The sequence below is a fragment of the Pristis pectinata genome, chromosome 6 (genome assembly GCF_009764475.1).
Source record: "Pristis pectinata isolate sPriPec2 chromosome 6, sPriPec2.1.pri, whole genome shotgun sequence".
Classification (NCBI taxonomy): domain Eukaryota; kingdom Metazoa; phylum Chordata; class Chondrichthyes; order Rhinopristiformes; family Pristidae; genus Pristis; species Pristis pectinata.
The window spans coordinates 57,473,054-57,492,955 of record NC_067410.1 but is presented as its reverse complement, the minus strand read 5'-3'; the positions used below and the strand labels follow the sequence as shown (position 1 = coordinate 57,492,955).

At 41.5% G+C, this 19,902-nt stretch overlaps 1 protein-coding gene across 4 annotated transcripts in view; it reads left to right on the top strand.

Annotated features, from left to right (window-relative positions):
• farp2 (FERM, RhoGEF and pleckstrin domain protein 2) overlaps window positions 1-19,902 on the top strand; it is a 167,207-nt gene that overhangs the window by 27,071 nt on the left and 120,234 nt on the right. For all 4 annotated transcript variants that reach the window (XR_007956466.1, XM_052017603.1, XM_052017602.1 and 1 more), the window contains exons 3-5: window positions 2,848-2,952; window positions 9,404-9,446; window positions 19,092-19,170. Coding sequence is in view for 3 of the 4 variants with exons in the window: in XM_052017603.1 (XP_051873563.1) it covers window positions 2,848-2,952; window positions 9,404-9,446; window positions 19,092-19,170 (227 nt within the window). In the remaining variant the exon portion in view is untranslated. The remainder of the gene's footprint in view (window positions 1-2,847; window positions 2,953-9,403; window positions 9,447-19,091; window positions 19,171-19,902) is intronic.

The following is a 19,902-nucleotide window of genomic DNA, read 5'->3' as shown; positions in this document are numbered from 1 at the left end:
TGATTATCAATTTTAAGTGATTTGGGAGTTGGTCAGAACCTTAGCTGTAGGAGAAAGAATGTTTGGCCCCCATAATCAGATGATCTTTGGTGACACTTGAGCCATTAGGAATTCTCAATTAACTCATCTTCAGTGTTTGCAAACTGTAGAAATATATATTCTTGATCTGTTTGAAGTTTTCACTTTTTGTGCATTATGACATTAATTCTACATAGCTATAAAATAGTCTACACACACAAGATTAGATTTTAAGCTAAGTTATTGGGCCTGCAAATTCGTCATCTTTTTAGATCTTTAGTGGGCTTGGTAAGAGCTAGAATTGTAAAACTAAATGAGAACCGGAATCAAGTTGTTTTTACTGTAGAGCTTGGCTACCTCTGAATATGTCAAATCAGCTTTGGAAATATTTAAGTCCTTTAACAAGTCCTGTGTGACCTGATTTGGTATCAGCGCAGAACTTGCCACTGCACCGTTTCCCTCCCATCCATTGATCCTCTGGGTCAAGCAGTGGTGCTGAATGGTCAAGCCTGTGCCTGTCATAGGGTAGTCACGTGTGGCTGTGCATGTCCAGGCTAAAGGAGTTAGTGTTAAGACCTCTTGTGTGCAGCTGGAAGCTGTGCCTTTGACCTAGACAAAGTATAGGTTGTTGGTGTCTTAGATTCTGGCAGTGACACCTTGTTGTGCAATTGACACTTTGGAATCTCAAAGTGGACTGTTAGTGTATTTGTGATATTGAACTTAAGAATATTAGACTCCAGAAGTTGGCCATTTGGCCCCTCATGTCTTCTGTCATTCAATAAAATCATGACTGGTTTTATTTCAGCACTACATTCCTACACATCCCTTGATTCCTTTCGTACCTTTTATGCATTTAATTTTCTTGCACAGTAAGATAAACCCTGGAGCAGCAGTGTGTATTTCTTAGATCCTGGTGGATTGTTTGTCTGATTGCCAGCAGTTACATTCCTGTAAAGCAGCGAGCCTAGAGTACTGTTACATGAAATACACATACCAAATCTGCTGAAATTGCTTATTGTAGGGTCATCATTTTGGAAATATGTTAACTCTGAAGTTTGTGCAGCCCAATTCCTCCTAGTAAATGGGGACTGGTGGCCCAAACACAGTTTTGTTTAGTATGAAAGAATCACTTTCCTAAGTCAATGTCTTTACCATCTGCCTTTGGGCAGTATTAATTGCTGGCAATTGGCCATGAACATTCTTAAATTTGACTTTGGTGGTCTCTTGAGCTTTCTTTGAACATTATCACAGTGCAGGCCATTCAGAGACTTAAGTAACCAAATATCTTTGGTCATCTTTCCAAATATCTTTGGTGATATTGCACCCCTGCAGCTTGGCCACAAACAGTAGATACAAAAAGGGAAGAACTGTGCCTAGAGATTGAGTTTGTATTTAGTGTCCCTTCTTGGAGCATCTGATTACATACAACTACCTGTTGAAGGGAGTTATTTTCACAATGCCTCTAGTGTCTTTTTGCTGCAAAATTTGGGAGTCTTAAACTGTTTGGGTATTTGAAAGTGCGTAAAAACTTGGAAGTTTGTGGGGGTTGCAGGTTCAACACCATCAAAATACAACTTCAGAAATAATCAATTTTAAACAAAAAAAAACAAACCGATCAGACCAAAATCACAAAATGATCACATGGGTTTCCAGTGAAGAGATGCTTCAATTCAGTTTTGAGCTCCATTATTGAATGAATATGTAACTGGTAACCAAAGTGCAAAAACCAAACTGCTGGAGGAGATCAGTGGGTCAAGCAGTGTCTGTCTGTATGTATGGGTGGGGAGGAGGGGGGAAGGAATTGTCAAACCTTGCATGAGGACTGCATAGCTCCTTCCCCATAGGTGTTGCTCAACCTGCTAAGTTCTTCCAGCAGTTTGTTTTTTTGCTCCAGATTCCTGCATCTGCAGTGTCTTACGTCTCTAAGCTAAGTGGAGAAAGGTTGAATATGTAGCAATATTTCAGAGGATTTGGTGCCCCTGGAGCTGTTTCCTACACAGTAAAAGAGATGAGTATATGTTTTGTACTTTGGTTCACAGTGAAGGCAACAAATTCTAGAGAATTTTTGACAAACCGTAAAATGGGATCTGGTGCAAGGTGCAGTGATTAAATTGTTAATCCATTGTTTTTAAGTGATTATGATGGCATACAGCTGATGTGTATGGGCTCAATCTCCTTAGTGGGATTGAGTCCATTTTTCCTCAGCTGCTATTAGATGCTGCTTCACATTCACTGAAGGATTTGTAAAATTCCACAATATTGAAGGGCAACATTCCTAAATGTGGTAAAAAGGAAATGGTACTTTGATGTAAGAGTAATGAGTATTTGTGTAATATTGCTGACCACACTTTGTAGAAGCCCAGTTCTGTGGACTGATGGCAGCAGTGATCCTTGCGCTCCTGTATCCTGTGAGCTATCGACAGCGCGCAGCTCAAGGTACTAGAGAGACTGCGTGGCTTCTCTCCCTGCTGCCACGATGATAAAACACGTTGTCTTCCACATGAACACTACACCCAGAAGTGCCAACCTATTGGTTCTTTCAACCCTTTTGCTCTTTGATTTTAATTCTGTTTACCTCAACATCCAGAGGTGGCTTCCATGTGAAATTGGGAAAACCCAAGCATTCTTTGATTCCCATCTGTTGCTGCTGCAGTCATAGTTGCCGAGCTTAGACCTAATTAACCTGTTTTAAAATGCCATTTAAGTGGTTCTCCAAAATGTCAGTGGAACATTCAATGTCTGTTGCAATGTTAAAGCTGCTTTATAAATACAAGTTGCTATTTGTTGTGATCTGAATTATTTTGCTATGATTGATTCTCTTTCCATTAGCAAAAAGCTTACGGGCAGGCCCTGATGGATGAAATCTGCCAACGCCTCAACCTCGTTGAAAATGATTACTTTGGATTGGAGTTCCGCAACAGTCGGGGGAATGAGGTATGTAAGTGGACAAGACGGGTCTCCTGAAAACGGTCAAAATCTGATCTCAAAAAATCCCTTGCCATTGCATCCATACAAGTGGGTAAGCTGTGCCTCAAGTGGAATGTAATTTGCACATGGGGATGGTGGGGTTTGGTGATTGTTTGCAAGAACCTTGTGCTTAATCTTGTGATAGGTATCTGTGTGACTGTTAGTATTTGAGTATTTGTTGAGGAGGTATTGAGCATTGTTGTCAAACATGTTTTTTATTTCTTTGTTTTCAATTATCTCCCTGCTTTTTTCCCATTCCTTTTCCTCTGGTTTTGGGAAATTAAAGTATAACCCACTACACTTTTTGAAAAGGATCAATACTTATTTGGAGTAAAAAAGAATTATAGAGCACAGACGAAAGTCAGGGCAGTGGTTGTTAGTGGAATGCCATCAGGGAGACTGCAGAAGGGCAATAGGTTGACATCCATATCTGTTTTGGTAGCCAGCACAGATTTTGAGTTGAATGCCTCTTTGTCTTTTAACGTACACTCTCTCTTAGACTTGTGTATGAGATCTGGAGGTTCTTCTATAATCTGTCTGCTCTCATAGCGCAGAAGGGCGCACCAACTGCAACGAAAGAATGTAGTTAATACTGAAGATTAACATATTGGAAGCTTGTCATAGGTTGGTCACTGAAATCTGCAATATTGGTACACAAAATACAGTGCATTCTGGAAATCAGTCAAGAAATTTCAAGTTTTACTGTACAGAATGGGAGCACTTCTTGTATTATAGCAGTGCTAGCCAAAGTAGCACTATTATCAGGCCATAACCATGTAGATAAAAGGATTTAAGATGCTCATCCTTCAGATGTGATGCTTTGTTCCAGACCCCTACGTATGAGTTAGGGCAATCTTTTTCTATAACTAGAAGTTACGATGTTAGAAAGGAGTTCTGAGGTGTGGAACAACTTAAATAGGACAAAGGTTGTTAAGGGGAGGACTCAGTTTTTCACATTTTTTTCATCTGTGTGATCCAGAAGTAGGTAGGGGAAGTACTCTTATATATGTGTGACAGCAACAAAAGGTACTTAGATGTCCAGAATGGGAAGTAATTTTGGATGTCAACACTCTTAGATTGGTGTGAGATATTTTTAAAAAAAAGCATTCCTTTAAGCAGTTAAACCATTTAATTTGAATTCAGTAACAAGGCAAAAGGGTACCTTGTCAATTAACAGTCCGAGGTTTAATCAAAAATTGGATCAGTGACACAAGTGCTCTAACTGAAAAAGGATTCAAGACATCTTGCTCCAACTCTATAGAACCCTGGGGAGAACCTCTGGAATACTGGGTACAAGTCTGATCTATAACTGCATGCAAGCGCACCCAGGTCTCTCAATCCCCAACTTGTTTTGAGACAGTGAAAGTTGAGGCTTGGATTGAGTAAGCATTGCAATCATTCCTAACTAAGCTGCAAATCATAAGCATTGAACATAAAAATAAAATAGAAGCAGAAGAAGGTATTTCAGTGCCTTCTACCTGCTCTGCTATTCAGTGAGATCATGGCTAATATTTTACCTGTGCCACTTTCCTGCACAAACCCCATAATCTCTTAATTTGCATAATATCCATGACTCTATCGATCTTTTGAATATATTCCGTGATAGAAATTCACAGCCCTCGGGGAGAGAATTCCTCTGGGCTTGTTTTCTCTTGAGGAATGAGAGGTTGTCTCATTGAAAGATACAAATAACAAGGTTGTTATTCTGGCAAAGGTGTTGAGAATCAGGCGTCATTGTCTCAAAACGACATTGGGCATTGAGAGATCTGGGTGTGCTTGGTGGCAGTTATAGACCCAGTCTACTTAATATCTACTTACAACAAACCACCATGCCAGGAATCAATGGTGAACCATCACGGCACTCTATTGCAAGTACTTCCTTCCTTGGGTAGGGAGATCAGACTTGTACCCAGTATTCCAGAGGTTCTCTGCAGCGTTCTATCAAATTGGAGCATAATGTCTCAAATCCTTTCTCGGTTAGAGCTGACGTACCATTTTAACCTCCCGCTTGTGTTGTCTGAGGCTCCACCTGCTTCAAAAAGGCATCTGCTGTATGGGTGCCCAAGAAGAGCATGGTGACCTGCCTCAGTGACTACCATGCAGTTGGGCTTGCATCATCTGTAATTAAGTGCTGTATGCAGATGACTTTGTGGCTAAGCACAACTCCAACGCCATACATAAAAATTCTCCAACGACACCACTGTTGTTGGATTAGTTGTAGGTAGTGGTGAGTCAGCAGACAGGAGCGAGATAGGACACCTGGTTGAGCGGTGCCACAACAATCTCTTGCTCAATGTCAGTAAAACTAAAGAACTGATTCCCTACAGGAAGGGGAAGGAGGATGAACATGTGCCAGTCTACATTGGTGGATCAACAGTGGAGAGAGTCAGCAGCTTTAAATTTCTGGGAGTGAACATATCAGATGACCTGTCCTGGGCCCAGCACATAGGTGCAATCACAAGGAAGGCATGACAGCATCTTTAATTTCTTAAAGGTTAAGGAGGTTCAGTATGTCACTGAGCACTCTAACAAACTTCTACAGATATATTGTTGAAAGTATCCTGACTGGTTGCATTATGGTCTGGTACGAAAATCTGAATGCGCAGGAATGTAAAAAGCTGAGAGTAATGGACTTGGCCCAATACATCACTGGCACATCCCTCCCCACCATTGGTAATATCTACATGAGGTGCTACCTTAAGAAGGCAACATCTGCCATTTAAAGATTCCCCACCATCCAGGCCATGCCATTTTCTCGCAGCTGCCGTCAGGCAGGAGGTACAGAAGCCTGAAGTCCCACACCACCAGGTTCAGTAACAGCTACTTCCCTTCAACCATTCAGTTCTTGAACCACCTGCACGACCCTAATCACTATTTCAGTACAGAAATACTGTGACCACTTTGCACAACAATGGACTTTGATTTTTTATTTGTTCTAATTGTCCTTTCTTGTATAATGCTGTATAATTTGTTGTTAATGTATATTTTTCTTGTGAACGTGTATCAGATGCTATGTGCAATTAAGTTTTTCATTACACCTGCGCATACATGTAGTTGTGCATCTGACAATAAACTCTACTTTGATTTTGATTTGCCTTCCAATTGCTTGGTGTGCTTTAGTAATTAACGTATGGGTTGTCATCTTCCAATCTGTGGAAGATGACAACCAGTGCATCCGTTATCTCTGCAGCTTCAGTCCTTGAATGTAGATCATCAGGTCCTGGGATTTGCCTTTTAGACCCATTAATTTCTCAGTACTAGTAATCTTGATATCTGTAGTCCTCCACTATTTCTGGGAGGTTTACTGTGTCTTCATGAAGATGAGCACAGAATATTTGCTTAACTTCTCTGCAACTCCCTATTTCCCCAATATTTATCCTGCCTGTCTGCAAAGGGCCTACATTAATTTTAACTAACTTTTTTTCCTTTTCCATATCTATAGAAATCTTAGCCTGCTTGTTTCTTGCTAGGCTACTCTGATGTTCTTCTACTTCCATATCAATGCCTTGGACCTCCTGAATTCTAAACTTTTTTCAATTCTTCAGCATGCTGCTTTTGGTAGCATTGTAAGCCTTTTTGTTCAATTAGATACTATTTTTAAATTTCAAGTCCAGATAAGAGTTTTGACCTGAAACGTCAACTGTCTGTTTTCCTCCCAGAAATGTTGACTGACCTGCTGAGTTCATCCAGATTCCAGCATCTGCAGTCTCTTGTGTCATTTGTTTTACTTAATGGCCTTAGCTGGACCACTTTTTTTAGGATGTATATAACTTGAAAACTATTTATTCTTTAAATGTAGTTTCCCATCCTACCAAAGCCAATTAGTGTCTTGTGTCCTTGTAGTTTGCTTTGTTCAGATTTGACTGGTTTAGAATTTAAAATACTAAATTACTTTTCACTTTGTATAAAAAGTTCTCTCACCCAGATCATTGATTACTTTCTTCTCATACTTAGTGTAGCACAGATGCTCTTCAGTCTATTGAGTCCATGCTAGTTCCTAGCCAGACAGATATTTCCCCTCCTTCCCTATGATCTCAAGCCCATCAACTCCTCCTTTGGTTCTTTTTGCTACTTACCTACACCTCAAGTAATTTACAGCTAATTAATATATCTGCACATCTTTGTGGGAGGAAACTGGACCACCTGGGGGGAAACCCCTCCCACAGAGTCACAGGGAGAATGTGCAAACACACTACAGCAGCAGATAGTACCAGAGGCCAGAGTTGAATTCTGGTCCTTGGAACTTTGAGATAGCAGCACTAACTGCTACGCACCGTGCCTCCCTGTGACCATACTGTTGGCAAGTGAACCGTTGCAGTGGAAGAAGTTGCAGGTTGGTGGAGAATAGTTTTAATGGTTTGTATTGAAGTGTACAGTTGGAAAGTGTGGCAAACTCTGTAGTGGCATGAATTGTATGTTCTAAGCTTGTCAAAAATAGATTTGGGGAAAACTGCTCTGATTATTCTAGAACATTCAATGTTACATATTAAATTTTACATAATTGTGCTAGTGCCAACAAGTTGGACCTGGATATGGTAAGATTTGCATATGATATCTGATGTTTGGGCTAAGGATTTGCATTTGAATGTTTCCATGCACGAATATTTGACTTAAGTTTAGTCAACTAAAAGAGGCAACTAAAGAACAAAACCCATCTGGAGCAGGCAAGTTACACTGATTGCAGTCACCTGTTTTCTTCTTTAAAAAGCACACTATATAGGAAAATTTTATCACTGAAACCATGGAGGGAAGTAGGGCTTTTGGGGCATTGATTCTTTGTATTTCAACTATATGCTTCAAAGGAGTTGAGATGACTAACAAAAGATTTTAATATCTTCAGCCAAGTTCTAAATGAAGGGTTGGCCTTGTTCGGTTTGGAATACAAACGTGAAATACATTGAAATATGGTGTGCAGCTGCCTCTTATTTGCAAATGATCCATGATACATTGCACATTTCCTGTTTGTCATGTTTGTGTGGCACTGAACATTTGTCATGTTGCAGAGACAGGTGACTGAAGAAACATACCTGGTTTCTGTGTCCTCTTCCTTGATGTACAAACTCTTGTTTTAGCATCTGTTTTTTTTGTTTACTAATCAGTACCTATTGACCTTGAAGTTTCAGTATTGGAACAAGCCAATAAGACATGGGCAAATGGTTAAGTGATTTGAATCTTTTACTGATTCTGAATAATCCTATTGCACTTTGTAATATCTAAATGAATTAGCTAACTCATCCTTAATGAGATGGGGTGGAACCATGATAGTTAGCCAACTTCTATTTTGAGGGTCTTTGTAGAGGAGGCTGGGAGTGCACAAAATGATAGTATGAGGTATGATGCAAGTGATCATTTTCTTGGTTGGCTTTACTGTAGTAACAGCATACACTGTCAATGCACTGTTGTGCTGTAAATTTATTTTCACTGATTGTGATTATTAAAATTTGTCATTCATTAAGTAAATGATGCAGGTTGGGGTAGCAAATATGAATTTCAAGTATGTAGTTACAGATATTTATTGCTTTTTTTCCTCCTGTGAATCATCGGCTTTTTGTGTTGGCTAAGGGACACACCCCTTCGACCTCTGTGTCCACAAGATTCAAGTGAACTTTGGTATTTTGCCTATCACTGTGCTAATTTTGGCATTGGAGCATCGGGATGAGATCTCTGGTGACCAGCAACAGTAAAAATCAACCATTAACAATGAAGAATTGTCACATACAACATCCTGGAAGTAACAAGCATATTTTATCATTCTTTAATCGCTCCCAAACCAAGACAAAGATTGGGAAATACAGCTGGGATTTGGATAGAAGTTGTAATAATAAAAGGTTTTCAGGAACCGACGACACCCATTTTAAAATTTCCTCTTATCCAACAAGGCTTTACTTTTATGGTTATTTATACTGTGGAAGCAACATGTAAAAATATAATGCTCTAAGTTCAGTGATCTATAAAGTTTCTTTTGGCTAGTGCTTTAACAGTGCAGGTTGTTGAGACCTAGGGTATCATAGATGACAGCTTCTGGATTTCTGCATTTAACTCTGAATATGCATGAATCAGAGTTAAAGCCCATTTTACTCATGGTAAATGTGAAGTTTTACCATCATTTTGATAATCAAAACTAATGCATCAGTAGTTTCATTGTGTTTGAGTGTGTATATCTTTATAAATGTGTGTTGCTATTTTCAGACACAGCTTGCATCTAGGGGATATGATTTATGTTGCATGCAATTACACTTCTAATGTTTGTACACTTTCAACATTTCATGGTACATGCAATACCATAAAGCACTAATGGGAGAAAATTATATCAAATCATGCTGGCCTCTAAATGGATAGTGCAAAATTAGCATTTGATTTTCATTTTTTTTATTTTGAATTTGCTTTTTAGTTCATTCCATGTTTTCTTTTCATTTAGATTTGGCTTGAACCTGCAAAACTTATTGTGAAACAAGTGCAAAGTAAGTGCTTTCACTCGTTTGTTTTTCATTCTCCCATCTCGGCTTCCGACCTTTCATCATGTGCATTTTGTATTTGATTAGTTCATTTGATGTTCTAACTTGGATAATAGTATTGGTCACAAAATTGTCTTGCAGCAAATTGTATTGAACCTGCCAGGGCTTGAGCATAATGTTTTGTAGGTGACCATGTGATCATGCACATCCCTGCCCCATAACTGTTTTCTGATATCATTGCCAAACTGTCCATTTTTTTTTAGATCCAAGTTAAATTTGCTTGGTCATTGGTCTAAATCTTGTTTGGGGTTCCTAGGAAAGGGAAAACCTGTAGGACACATTTCCACATGCAAGTGCATTGGTGCAAGAGCTATTGGAACAAGGATAAAATGCGATATGTTTTAAATGAGTGTGATGTAACATTCCCCCCCCCCCCCCCTTGCAGAAAAATGTATTTTGCTGGCTATAAGTGTAGTGTTTTGGGATCTACTTGTGCTCTGCAATGGTATTGGAGCCTCTGTACGGTCAAATTGGAAAGTGTCCTCTGCTGGTAAAACAGTGCTCCGGGGGCACCCCCTGTTCTTCCTACACTCATCCCATCTGCCCATCACTGAACCAGTTCTCTCACTGGTCCTCCTTCCCCACTGTTCCCATCTGACCTCCGCACCTCCCTCACTTGATTCCACACTCCATCTTCCTCTCCTGTCAGATTCCATCTCAATGATCATGTGGTGGTGCTGTAGAGTGGTGACATTTTGCAGTTCCCAAGGGAACAACAAAATATTCCCATTCCTACCTTTTAAGCTGAAATCTGCAGCCACAATGACTGAAGTAACGAACAATGTTTTAAGCCATATTAAGCATTAGTGATCTTGGGAACATTAGACAGACCTGGCAAAACAGACCACCCAGAAGGTGAGTTCAGCAGCTGGAAGTATCGAGGAGGCCCCCATTGAACCAAAAAAAATGTGGATGCCAGGGAGGAATTTGGGCAAGACTGGGGTTTGAGAGCCTTGCTCCCTAGCATCCTCCTGTGTAATGTGCAGTCATTGGAAATCAAGATAGAGGACCTCTGAGCAAGACTTCTGTATCAGCAAGACATGAGAGACTGCTGTGTACTCTGTTTAACAGAGACATGGTTTGCCCCCAGCTCTCCGGACACAGCCCTTCAGCCCGAGGATTTCACCATCCACTGCGTGGACTGGACAGCAGCGTCGGCAAAGGCAGAGCTGGCGGCGTTTGCTTCTTGACTAACTCATCGTGGTGCTCGGACATGGCGGTTCTGTCTCAGTTCTGCTCCCCCAACCTGGAAATCTGGCAGTCAAGTGTTGTCTGTACCATCTGCCGAGGGAGTTCTCCGCCATTATCCTGATCGCAGTATACATCCCACCCCAGACAGACGTCAAGCTGGCACTGGAGGAATTGAGCTCCCTGATTAACAGGCATGAAATGGTGCACCCCGATGCCTTCCCCATCATTGCAGGGGATTTCAACCAGGTTAGCTTGAAGCCTCTGCCGAACTACTACCAGCATGTCACCTGCAACAGCAGAGGACCCAACACCCTTGACCACTGTTACACCACTATTAAGCCTACCGAGCCATCCCACCCCACACCTGCACTTCAGGAAATCTGACCACTTGACCGTGCTTTTGCTTCCTGTGTATAGGCGGAGACTGAAGAATGCGGCACCAGTGGCGAGGACCATGAAGATCAAGGGAGTCGAGGACTGTATACAGGATTGCTTTGAATTGGTGGACTGGACCATATTCAGCAATTCATCAACAGATACGAATGAAAGGGCCACAGTCGTCACTGACTTCATCAAGCCCTGCGTGAACGAGTGTGTGTGCCCACAAAAACACATCAGGTCTTCCCAAACCAGAAGCCCAGGATGAACCAGGAGATTCGTAGTCTGCTGAGGGCTAGATCTGTGGCGTTCAGGACTGGCGATCCAGAGACCTATAAGAAGTTGAGGTACAACCTCCAGAAAGCTACTGCAAGAGCGAAGAGGCAATTCTGGACTAAGCTATAGATACAAATGGACAGTTGACAGCTGTGGCAGGGCTTGCATTCCATCACCTCCTACAAGGTGCGAACAAATAATATAAACAGCAATGATGCATCACTCCCTGACGAGCTTAATGCCTTTTATGCACGCCTTGAGAGGGAGAACAATGACACACCTGTGAGTGTCCCCACAGCATCTGACAACCCTGTGATCTAAGTCTTGGAGGGCGATGTCACAACATCCTTTTGAGGGTGAACCCTCCCAAGGCATCAGGCCCTGACGGTGGACCTGGTTTTGTGCTAAGGACTTGTGCAGACCAACTGGCTGGAGTGTTCAGGGACACCTTCAACCTCCATCTTCTGTGTCTGAGGTTCTCACCTGCTTTAAGATGCCATCAATTGTACTGGTGACCTGCCTCAACAACTACCATTTGGTAGCACTTGCATCTATTGTAATGAAGTACTTTGAGAGGTTGATGATGGTTTGAATCAACTCCTGCCTCAGCAAGGACTTAGATCCACTTCAATTTGCCTATCACTACAATAGGTTTGCAGTAGATGCTATCTCACTAACTCTCCACTCCACACTGGATCACCTGGACAACCAGAACACTTGTGTCAGGCTGTTCATTGACTACAGCTCAGCATTCAATACTATCATCCCCTCAAAACATATCGTCAAGCTTCAAGACCTGGGCCTCTGAACCTCCCTCTGGGCTTTCTCGCTGGGAGACCATGGTCAGATCACAGATCTGAAAACTTATCTCCTCTTCACTGACCATCAACACAGGTGCACCTTGGCTGCGTGCTTAACCCCTTGCTACATTCTTTCTATACCTATGACTGTATGGCTAAGCATGGCTCCAACACCATCTACATCTTTGCTGATGACATCACTGTTATTGGCAGAATCCTGGATGGTGATCAGGTATATAGGAGTGAGATGGGTCAGCTGGTTGAGTGGTGTCATAACAACAACCTTGCGCTCAATATCGGCTAAACCAAGGAACTGATTGTGGACTTCGGGGAAAGGGAAATCAGGCAAACATGGACCAGTCCTCACTGAAGGGTTAGCAGTGGAAAGGGTGAACAGCTTCAAGATTCTGGATGCCAACATTTCGGAGGATCTATCCTGGACCCAGCACATGGATTCAACCATGAAGACATGCCAGCATCTCCAACTTTAGAAGTTGTTTAAGGAAATTCAGCATGTCATCAAAGACTGACAAACTTCTACACTTGTATAGTGGAAAGCATTCTGACTCGTGCATTGTGGCCAGGTATGGAAACTCCAAAGCATAGGAACACAGGCTGCAGAGAGTGGTGGACTTGCCCAATTTCATCATGGGTACAGCTCTCCCCACCATCAAGGACATCTATGAGAAACAATGTCTTGGGAAGGCAACATCCATCATTAAGGACCCCCACCATCTGAGCCATGCCACCTTCTCATTGCTGCCATTAGGCAGGAGGTACAGGATCCTGAAGACCCACACTTCAAGGTTTAACAACAGCTCCTCCCCCACTGCCGTCAGGTTCTTGAACAGACCTGAAAAACCCAAATTCTATCTCAATACACTTCAATCTACTTGGACTAATAACATTGTTTTTGTTTATTGTCATGTAAGTTGTGTATAATTTGTCAATTTGTTTATGTTTGTAATGTACTGTGCTGCTGCTAAAAGCTGATTTTCATGGCATTTATACTTGCATATGTATGCCTATGACAGTAAACTTGAATTCATCTTCAGCCCTTTGTCACCTCTACCTATCACCTCCCAGCTTCTGTTGCTACTTCCACTCTCCCCTCCTCCTAGTAACTATCACCCCTCCTCCATCTAGATCCACCCATCGCTTGCTAGCTCTTCACCCCTTCCCCTCACCTTTTTATACTGGTTATTTCCTCCCCTCCCCCCCCCCCCCTTTTTTTTTATCTTTCAGTCTGGATGAAGGGTCTCAACCTAAAATGTGACTGTCCATTTGCTTCCACAAATCTTGTTTTTGCTCCATATTCCAGCATCTGCAGTCCCTTGTGTCTCCTTTATATACCTGCATCTCTCCTTACTTTCATGAATAACAATGTTACCTTCTAATCTGTTGGGACTATTCCACAATCCAGAGAATTTTCTAAATTTGCTATTGCTTCTATAATCTTCGTTCTGTCTGTTCTAGTATTTAGGGCAGAAGGTTTACCACTTTGCTTGAATTACTCCACAACTTCAATGATGTTTATTTACTTTCACTTTAGATCTTCAATTCCCCACTAGGTGTACTGCATTCCGTTATCTTTTTTGATAAAGCACTAGACAGTGAGAGCAAGTTTAGTAATCAGGATAGCCAGGGGCACAGTAAAGGAATATCCAATTAAACTGCATATAACAGGTAAGGTGGATGAACTCAGAGCATGGATTGGCTCTGAGGATTGGGATGTTACAGCCATAACATAAACATGGCTGAGAGAAGGTCAGAACTGGCAGCTCAATATTCCAGGATACGGATGCTACAGGTGTGACAGAGGCGCAGGTAAGCGAGGAAAGGGTGTTGCCTTTTTGATAAGGGAGAACATAACAGCAGTACTTAAAGCTGATGTTCTTGGCGGATTGTCCAGTGAGGCCATATGGGTAGAACTTAGAAACAAGAAGAGGAGGGTCACTCTGGTGGGGCTGTATTAGAGATCCACCCCCCCCCCCCCTCCCCACAATTAGTCAGTGGGAATTTGAGGAGCAGGTGTGTAGAGAAATTGCTCATAGCTGTGGGAATAATAGGGTTGTATTAGTAGGAGATATTAATTTCCCTGGTATTGACTGGAACTGCCCAGAGTGTCAAGGACCTGAACAGGATGGAATTTGTGAAATGTGTCCAGGAAAGTTTCCTGAGTCAATATATAGAGGATCCTACACGGGAGGGTGCAATACTGGACCACCTCTTGGGGAATGAGGCAGGGCAGGTAACTGAAGTGGCAGTCGGGGAGCACTTTGGCTTTAGTGACCATAATTCTATTAGTTTTAAGATGGTGATGGGAGAGGATAAGACGTGTCCACAGGTTAGGGTCCTAAACAGGTTAGGGAGCAGGGCTAATTTTGGGGGAATGAGGCAGGATCTAGCAGAGGTCGATTGGGTGAACCTGTTTGAAGGGAAAGGAACAACTAACAAGTGGGAGGCTGTTAAGTGTGATATTAAGTGTTCAGGAGCAGCATGTTCCTGTTAGGGTGAAGGGTAAACCTGGCAAGCTTAGAGAACATTGGCTGATGAGGGTATTAAGGCTGTGGTCAAGAAAAAGAAGTAAGCATACATTGGATTTAGGAGGCTGGGGACAAGTAAGTCCCTTGATTATAAAAAGATTAAGAATACTCAAGAAGGAAATTGGGAGGGTATGAGATGGATCTGGCAGATACATTTAAGGAAAATCCCAAGAGGTTCTATAGCTCTATAAAGAGTAAAAGGATGGCTAGGGAGAGAGTAGGTCCCCTTAGATATAATCAGGTCCTCCTATGTCTTGAGCTGCAGGAGATGGGTGGGATTTTTTTTTAACGAATATTTTTCCTCTGTTTAGTGAGGAGAAAATCATGGTTGCTCAAGAGATGAGGGAAACAAGTGATGTTTTGGAGAACATTCGTATTACCAGGGAGGAGGTATTTGCAGCCTTAAGGCGCATTGTTGGATAAATCCCCAGGGCCTGCCTGAGTGCATCCTCTGAGGTCCTTGTGGAGATACTTGCGTCATCGTTAGCCACTGGTGAAATTCCCAAAGACTGGAAGGTGGCTAATGTTCCTCTGTTTAAGAGGGGTAGAAAGGACAAATCAGCAAACTGTAGGCCGGTCAGCCTGACATCAGTGGTGGGGAAGTTGCTGGAGGGAATTCTGTGGGACAGGATCCACCAGCATTTGGATAGAGAGAGTCTGATTAGGACGAGTCAGCATGGCTTTGTGCATGGGACATCATGCTTGACAAACCTTTTAGAGCTTTTTTTGAAAAGATAACTGAAAAGGTAGATGAGGGTAGGGCAGAACAAGGTTCTGCATGGTAGGCTGGTCTCGAAGGTTTGGTCCCATGGAATCCAGGGAGAACTAGTTGGATGGATCCAAAATTGGCTTGGAGGTAGGAAGCAGTGGATGGTGGTTGAAGGTTGTTTCTCAGAATGGAGGCCGGTGACTAGTGGTGTGCTTGTTGGGACCCTTGTTATTTATATATATGATTTGGATGCGAATGCACAAGGCTTGATCGGTAAATTTGCACATGACACAAAATTAGGTGATGTTGATGGTGAAGAAGGTTATCGTAGATTACAGAGGGATCGTGATCAGTTAGGGAAGTCAGCCGAGGAGTGGCAAATAGAGTTCAATACAGATAAGTGTGAGGTGATGTATTTTCGAAAGTCAAACCAGCGTAGGACTTGTACTATGAATGTTAAGGCACTAGGGAGTATAATGGAACAGTGGGACCTAGGAGTACAAGTGCATAGTTTGTTGAAAGCGGCGTCACAGGTACGGTGGTGAAAAAGGTGTTTAGCACACTGGTCTTCAGTCAGGACATTGAGTATTGGAGTTGTGACATTATGTTGCAGTTGTATAAGTTTTTGGTGAGGCTGCACTTGGAGTACTGTGTACAGTTTTGGTCACCCTGTTACAGGAAAGACTTGGTTAAATTGGAAAGAGTGCAGAAAAGATTTGAGGATGTTGCCAGGACTAGAGGGCCTGAGTTATAGGGAGAGATTGTTCAGGCTAGGTCTTCATTCCTTGGAGCGTGGGGGAATGAGGGGTGACCTTGGAAGTTTATAAAAATCATAAGGGGCGTGGATAGTAACAGTGTTTTCCCCAGGGTTGGGGAGTCCAGAACTAGGGGGCATAGATTTAGGGCGAGAAGGGAAAGATTTAAAAGGGACTTAAGGGGTAACTTTTTCATGCAGAGGGTGGTGGGTATATGGAACAAGCTGCCAGAGGAAGTGGTTGAGGCACTTGGATCGGTACACGAGGGATAGGGCTGAATGCAGGAAACTGGGACTAGATGGGTGGGCTTCATGGTTGGCATGAACTTGTTTGGCCAAAGGGTCTGTGCTGTATTGCTCTATGACTCTTCTTAAGTGAAAGGGAACATCTAGTTGAAGCTTCGACCATTTATCATTATTATTTCTCCTATCTTTGCCTCTTATGGGACCTACATTTACTTTCACAACTTTCCTTTTTCGCATAATTTTAAAAGTTCTTGATACCTTTTATTGCTAATTTACGCAATCTATCTTAAAATTTTTTTGGTAACGCTGGCTGCTGAAACTTCCAATTCTCAGGCTTTCAACTCTTAGATGTTGCAGTTCCTTTCTTGTAGATTAATGCAATACTTAACCTCTAGTTTCTTGTGGAAGGATCACTTTTCCTGTGATTTTTTTTTTAGATTTCCCAATGAAATGTACGTTTGAGAATCAGGAAACATTTGTTTACATTTACTGACAAACCCTTTAACGTTTCACTACTTTAGAACTTGGCCCTCATTATCTATTTGAATTCTTTCAAGTTCAAGACCTAGTTTCTGATGCAGTGTCCCTCTGGAATTGAATTCAAGTTGTCATGTTGGATTGCTTTTCCTTGGGGATATGTATTACTGAGAGATTGAGCACCTTAGTTTGCTGTCCTCATTACTAGTATTGGCAAGGGATCTCTAATTGCTAATTACTTGCTCTTATTTGCTACTTTATTGATTTCATAGAACATACAGCACAGTACACGTCCTTCAGCCCATGATGTTGTGCTGACATTTTATCTTGTTCTAAGATCTATCCAGCCCTTCCCTCCCACATAGCCCTCCATTTTTCTATCATTTCACATGGCTATCTAAGAGTCTCTTAAATGTTCCTAATGTACCTGTTGGATTATGTGGACTAAACTATTACCAGCTTCTTAGGCAGTCCCATGGGATCAATGACTTGTTTCCACTCCAGTTCTGAGATGGCTAATGAAGCCAATGTGGGAATCAGACTCTTCCACAGCTGCAGCACGAGGTGCCTGATGGGTGGTGTGGACAGTGACGTAGTTTGTTCCTTCTGGTGCTTATGAAGTGTTGCTCTGTGCTCCCAATGTGTGAGTGTCAACATTGATTGTCTTTTGCAATCTGTCACCAGGTGAATTGCATTGAATGTAGTTCAGTGGTCCTCATAATTAGCTTGGAGTCCACTTGTAATTATGTTTTACACAAGTAGATTTGTGTCACTGGACCTTATATGACTTAAGGTTTGAAATGTAATTCATTTTTGTTATTGAACCTGCAGTGATAATCACATTTTAAAATGATATGTAGCTCTGGTCCTGGAAGGCACAAGTGGCCCAGGGCAAGAAATTACCTCAAATTAATGCATTAAAGGTAGCTCTGGTAAACTGGGTTTAGTTTCTCGTCAGCTCAACCTTGACCGTTGAACTTTTCAAATGGAACTAGTTGGCAACATTTCAGTGCGCACAGAATGGCCAGTGTGTAAATTAAAGCTAACCACTCTCAACCAGCTCAGAGTGCTGTTCTTTATCAGAATCAGATCTTTTTTATATATCACTGACTTTGACATGAAATTTGTTGTTTTGCGGCAGTAGTACAGTGCAAAGACACAAAATTACTATAAATTACAAAAATGAATAAATAATGCAAAACAAAATAACAAGGTAGTTCATAGACCGTTCAGAAATCTGATGGCAAGAGGGAAGAAGCTGTTTCTGAATTGTAGTAATAAGAAGAGGGTTTTTGGAGCTGATGCATGTTGAGAATGGAAGGAGCTATCGAGCATATAGCCAGAGAGTGATGTTAGCAGTGGATGACTGAAATGGGAAATTTCATTTCCCAAGAGTAAAATCCCTTAACGTAAATGGGAATGTGTCTAAATGATTTAATCAAACCAATGTTCTTGTATGCAACTAAGCCTGGTCTGCAATCCATAAATGCCCTAGTGGCATAACATGACATTGTGGAAGATAGCCTGCTCCGTCATTCTGTTGTGAATCCTGTTTATAGTATTAGTAAGTGTGACCCTGGCTGTTAATGCTTAAGAATGCATTAACAAATTCGAGCTGTGTTTTGCTTGGAATGATTTGAAAAGTTCTGTCAAATGCTGACCTATTTCAAATCAAGAAACTGAGTCCATCAAAATTCTCTCCATTCATTCTGCTTGTGTTTCATTCATCTTTTGCTTTTAAAGTTGCTTGCACTGGAATAATTTGACTTTTTGAAATTTGGATAATTTGCATGGTGAATCCCAATTTGCTTTATCTTTTGATTCCCTATCCTTGAATTAAGATCCAGTAAGCAAACAGCAGAAGCTGCTCAATAATTCCCTTTGAGTGCCGGACTATCTCAGCTGCATGAAATCCTAATGACCAGAAATGACCTCTTTATTTAAAGTTCATGACCATTGCATTCCTATAGCTACAAACAAGTCATGAGTTTCTTTATACAGTATAGTTACAAGAATCATTGTGATTTATTTAGGCAAAAATTGATTTTTGCATGGGATCTTTAGGGAAGTGACTTGGACTTCGGCTGTTGGCTCTGATTTTGTTGTGTTATTAGTTTTATTCTGGTATCCTTCAATGAATTGTCCCTCTGACATCGAAGCAACCTTAGTATGTTACTGAAGACAAATATTCTTAATGTGTTTCATTCTTTACAGGACCAAAGAACACATTGTTCAAACTTTCAGTTAAGTTTTTCCCCCCTGATCCTGGTCAGCTATTGGAGGAGTATACAAGGTAATGAGTGACATTTGAATAGATTCCAGCCATTGATTTCTGTTACTGCAGTGATGCACGAGGTGCAATTATCTTTCGCTGTAAATTCAGGATGGTGTTTGCAACAATTGTTTACTCTTTCTGGTACTACTTATGGATGTACATTATGTAATTTGATTTTTTTTTTCACTTTTGCTTCATTTTTCTGGGATCTAGTTGTCACTAGAATGGCCAGTGTTTATTGTTCACCCCTAATTACACTTGAGAAAGGCAAGCTGCTGCTTTGCACTGCCCCAGTCTTTCTGGTCAAAATACTCCTACAATGTTGTTTAATTGAGAATTCTTGGATTTGGTGCCAATGGACCAGTGATATATTTCCAAGTCAGGATTTTGTGTGGCTTGGAGGCAAACCTGCAGGTGATGGTGTTGTCATGTACCTGGCTTCCTTGATTTGATGGTAAAGGTCATGGGTTTGGGAAAGACTGGATAAGTAATTGCAATGCACACTATAGATATTACACATTACTATCCTTGTGTGTGTGGGGGGGGGGGGGGCGAGCAATTGAACATTTAAGGTGGTGAATGGACTGCCAATCAAGCAGGCTTCTTTGTCCTAGATTATATAAAGTTTTAGTGATGTGGAGCTGCATTTATTCCAGGCAAGTGGATTAGATTTGTTTACACCCAAAATATTATTATTCTTTGTCTACCTTGAGTACTTAAATTAGATTTTCTAATTTTGGAACAAAAAGC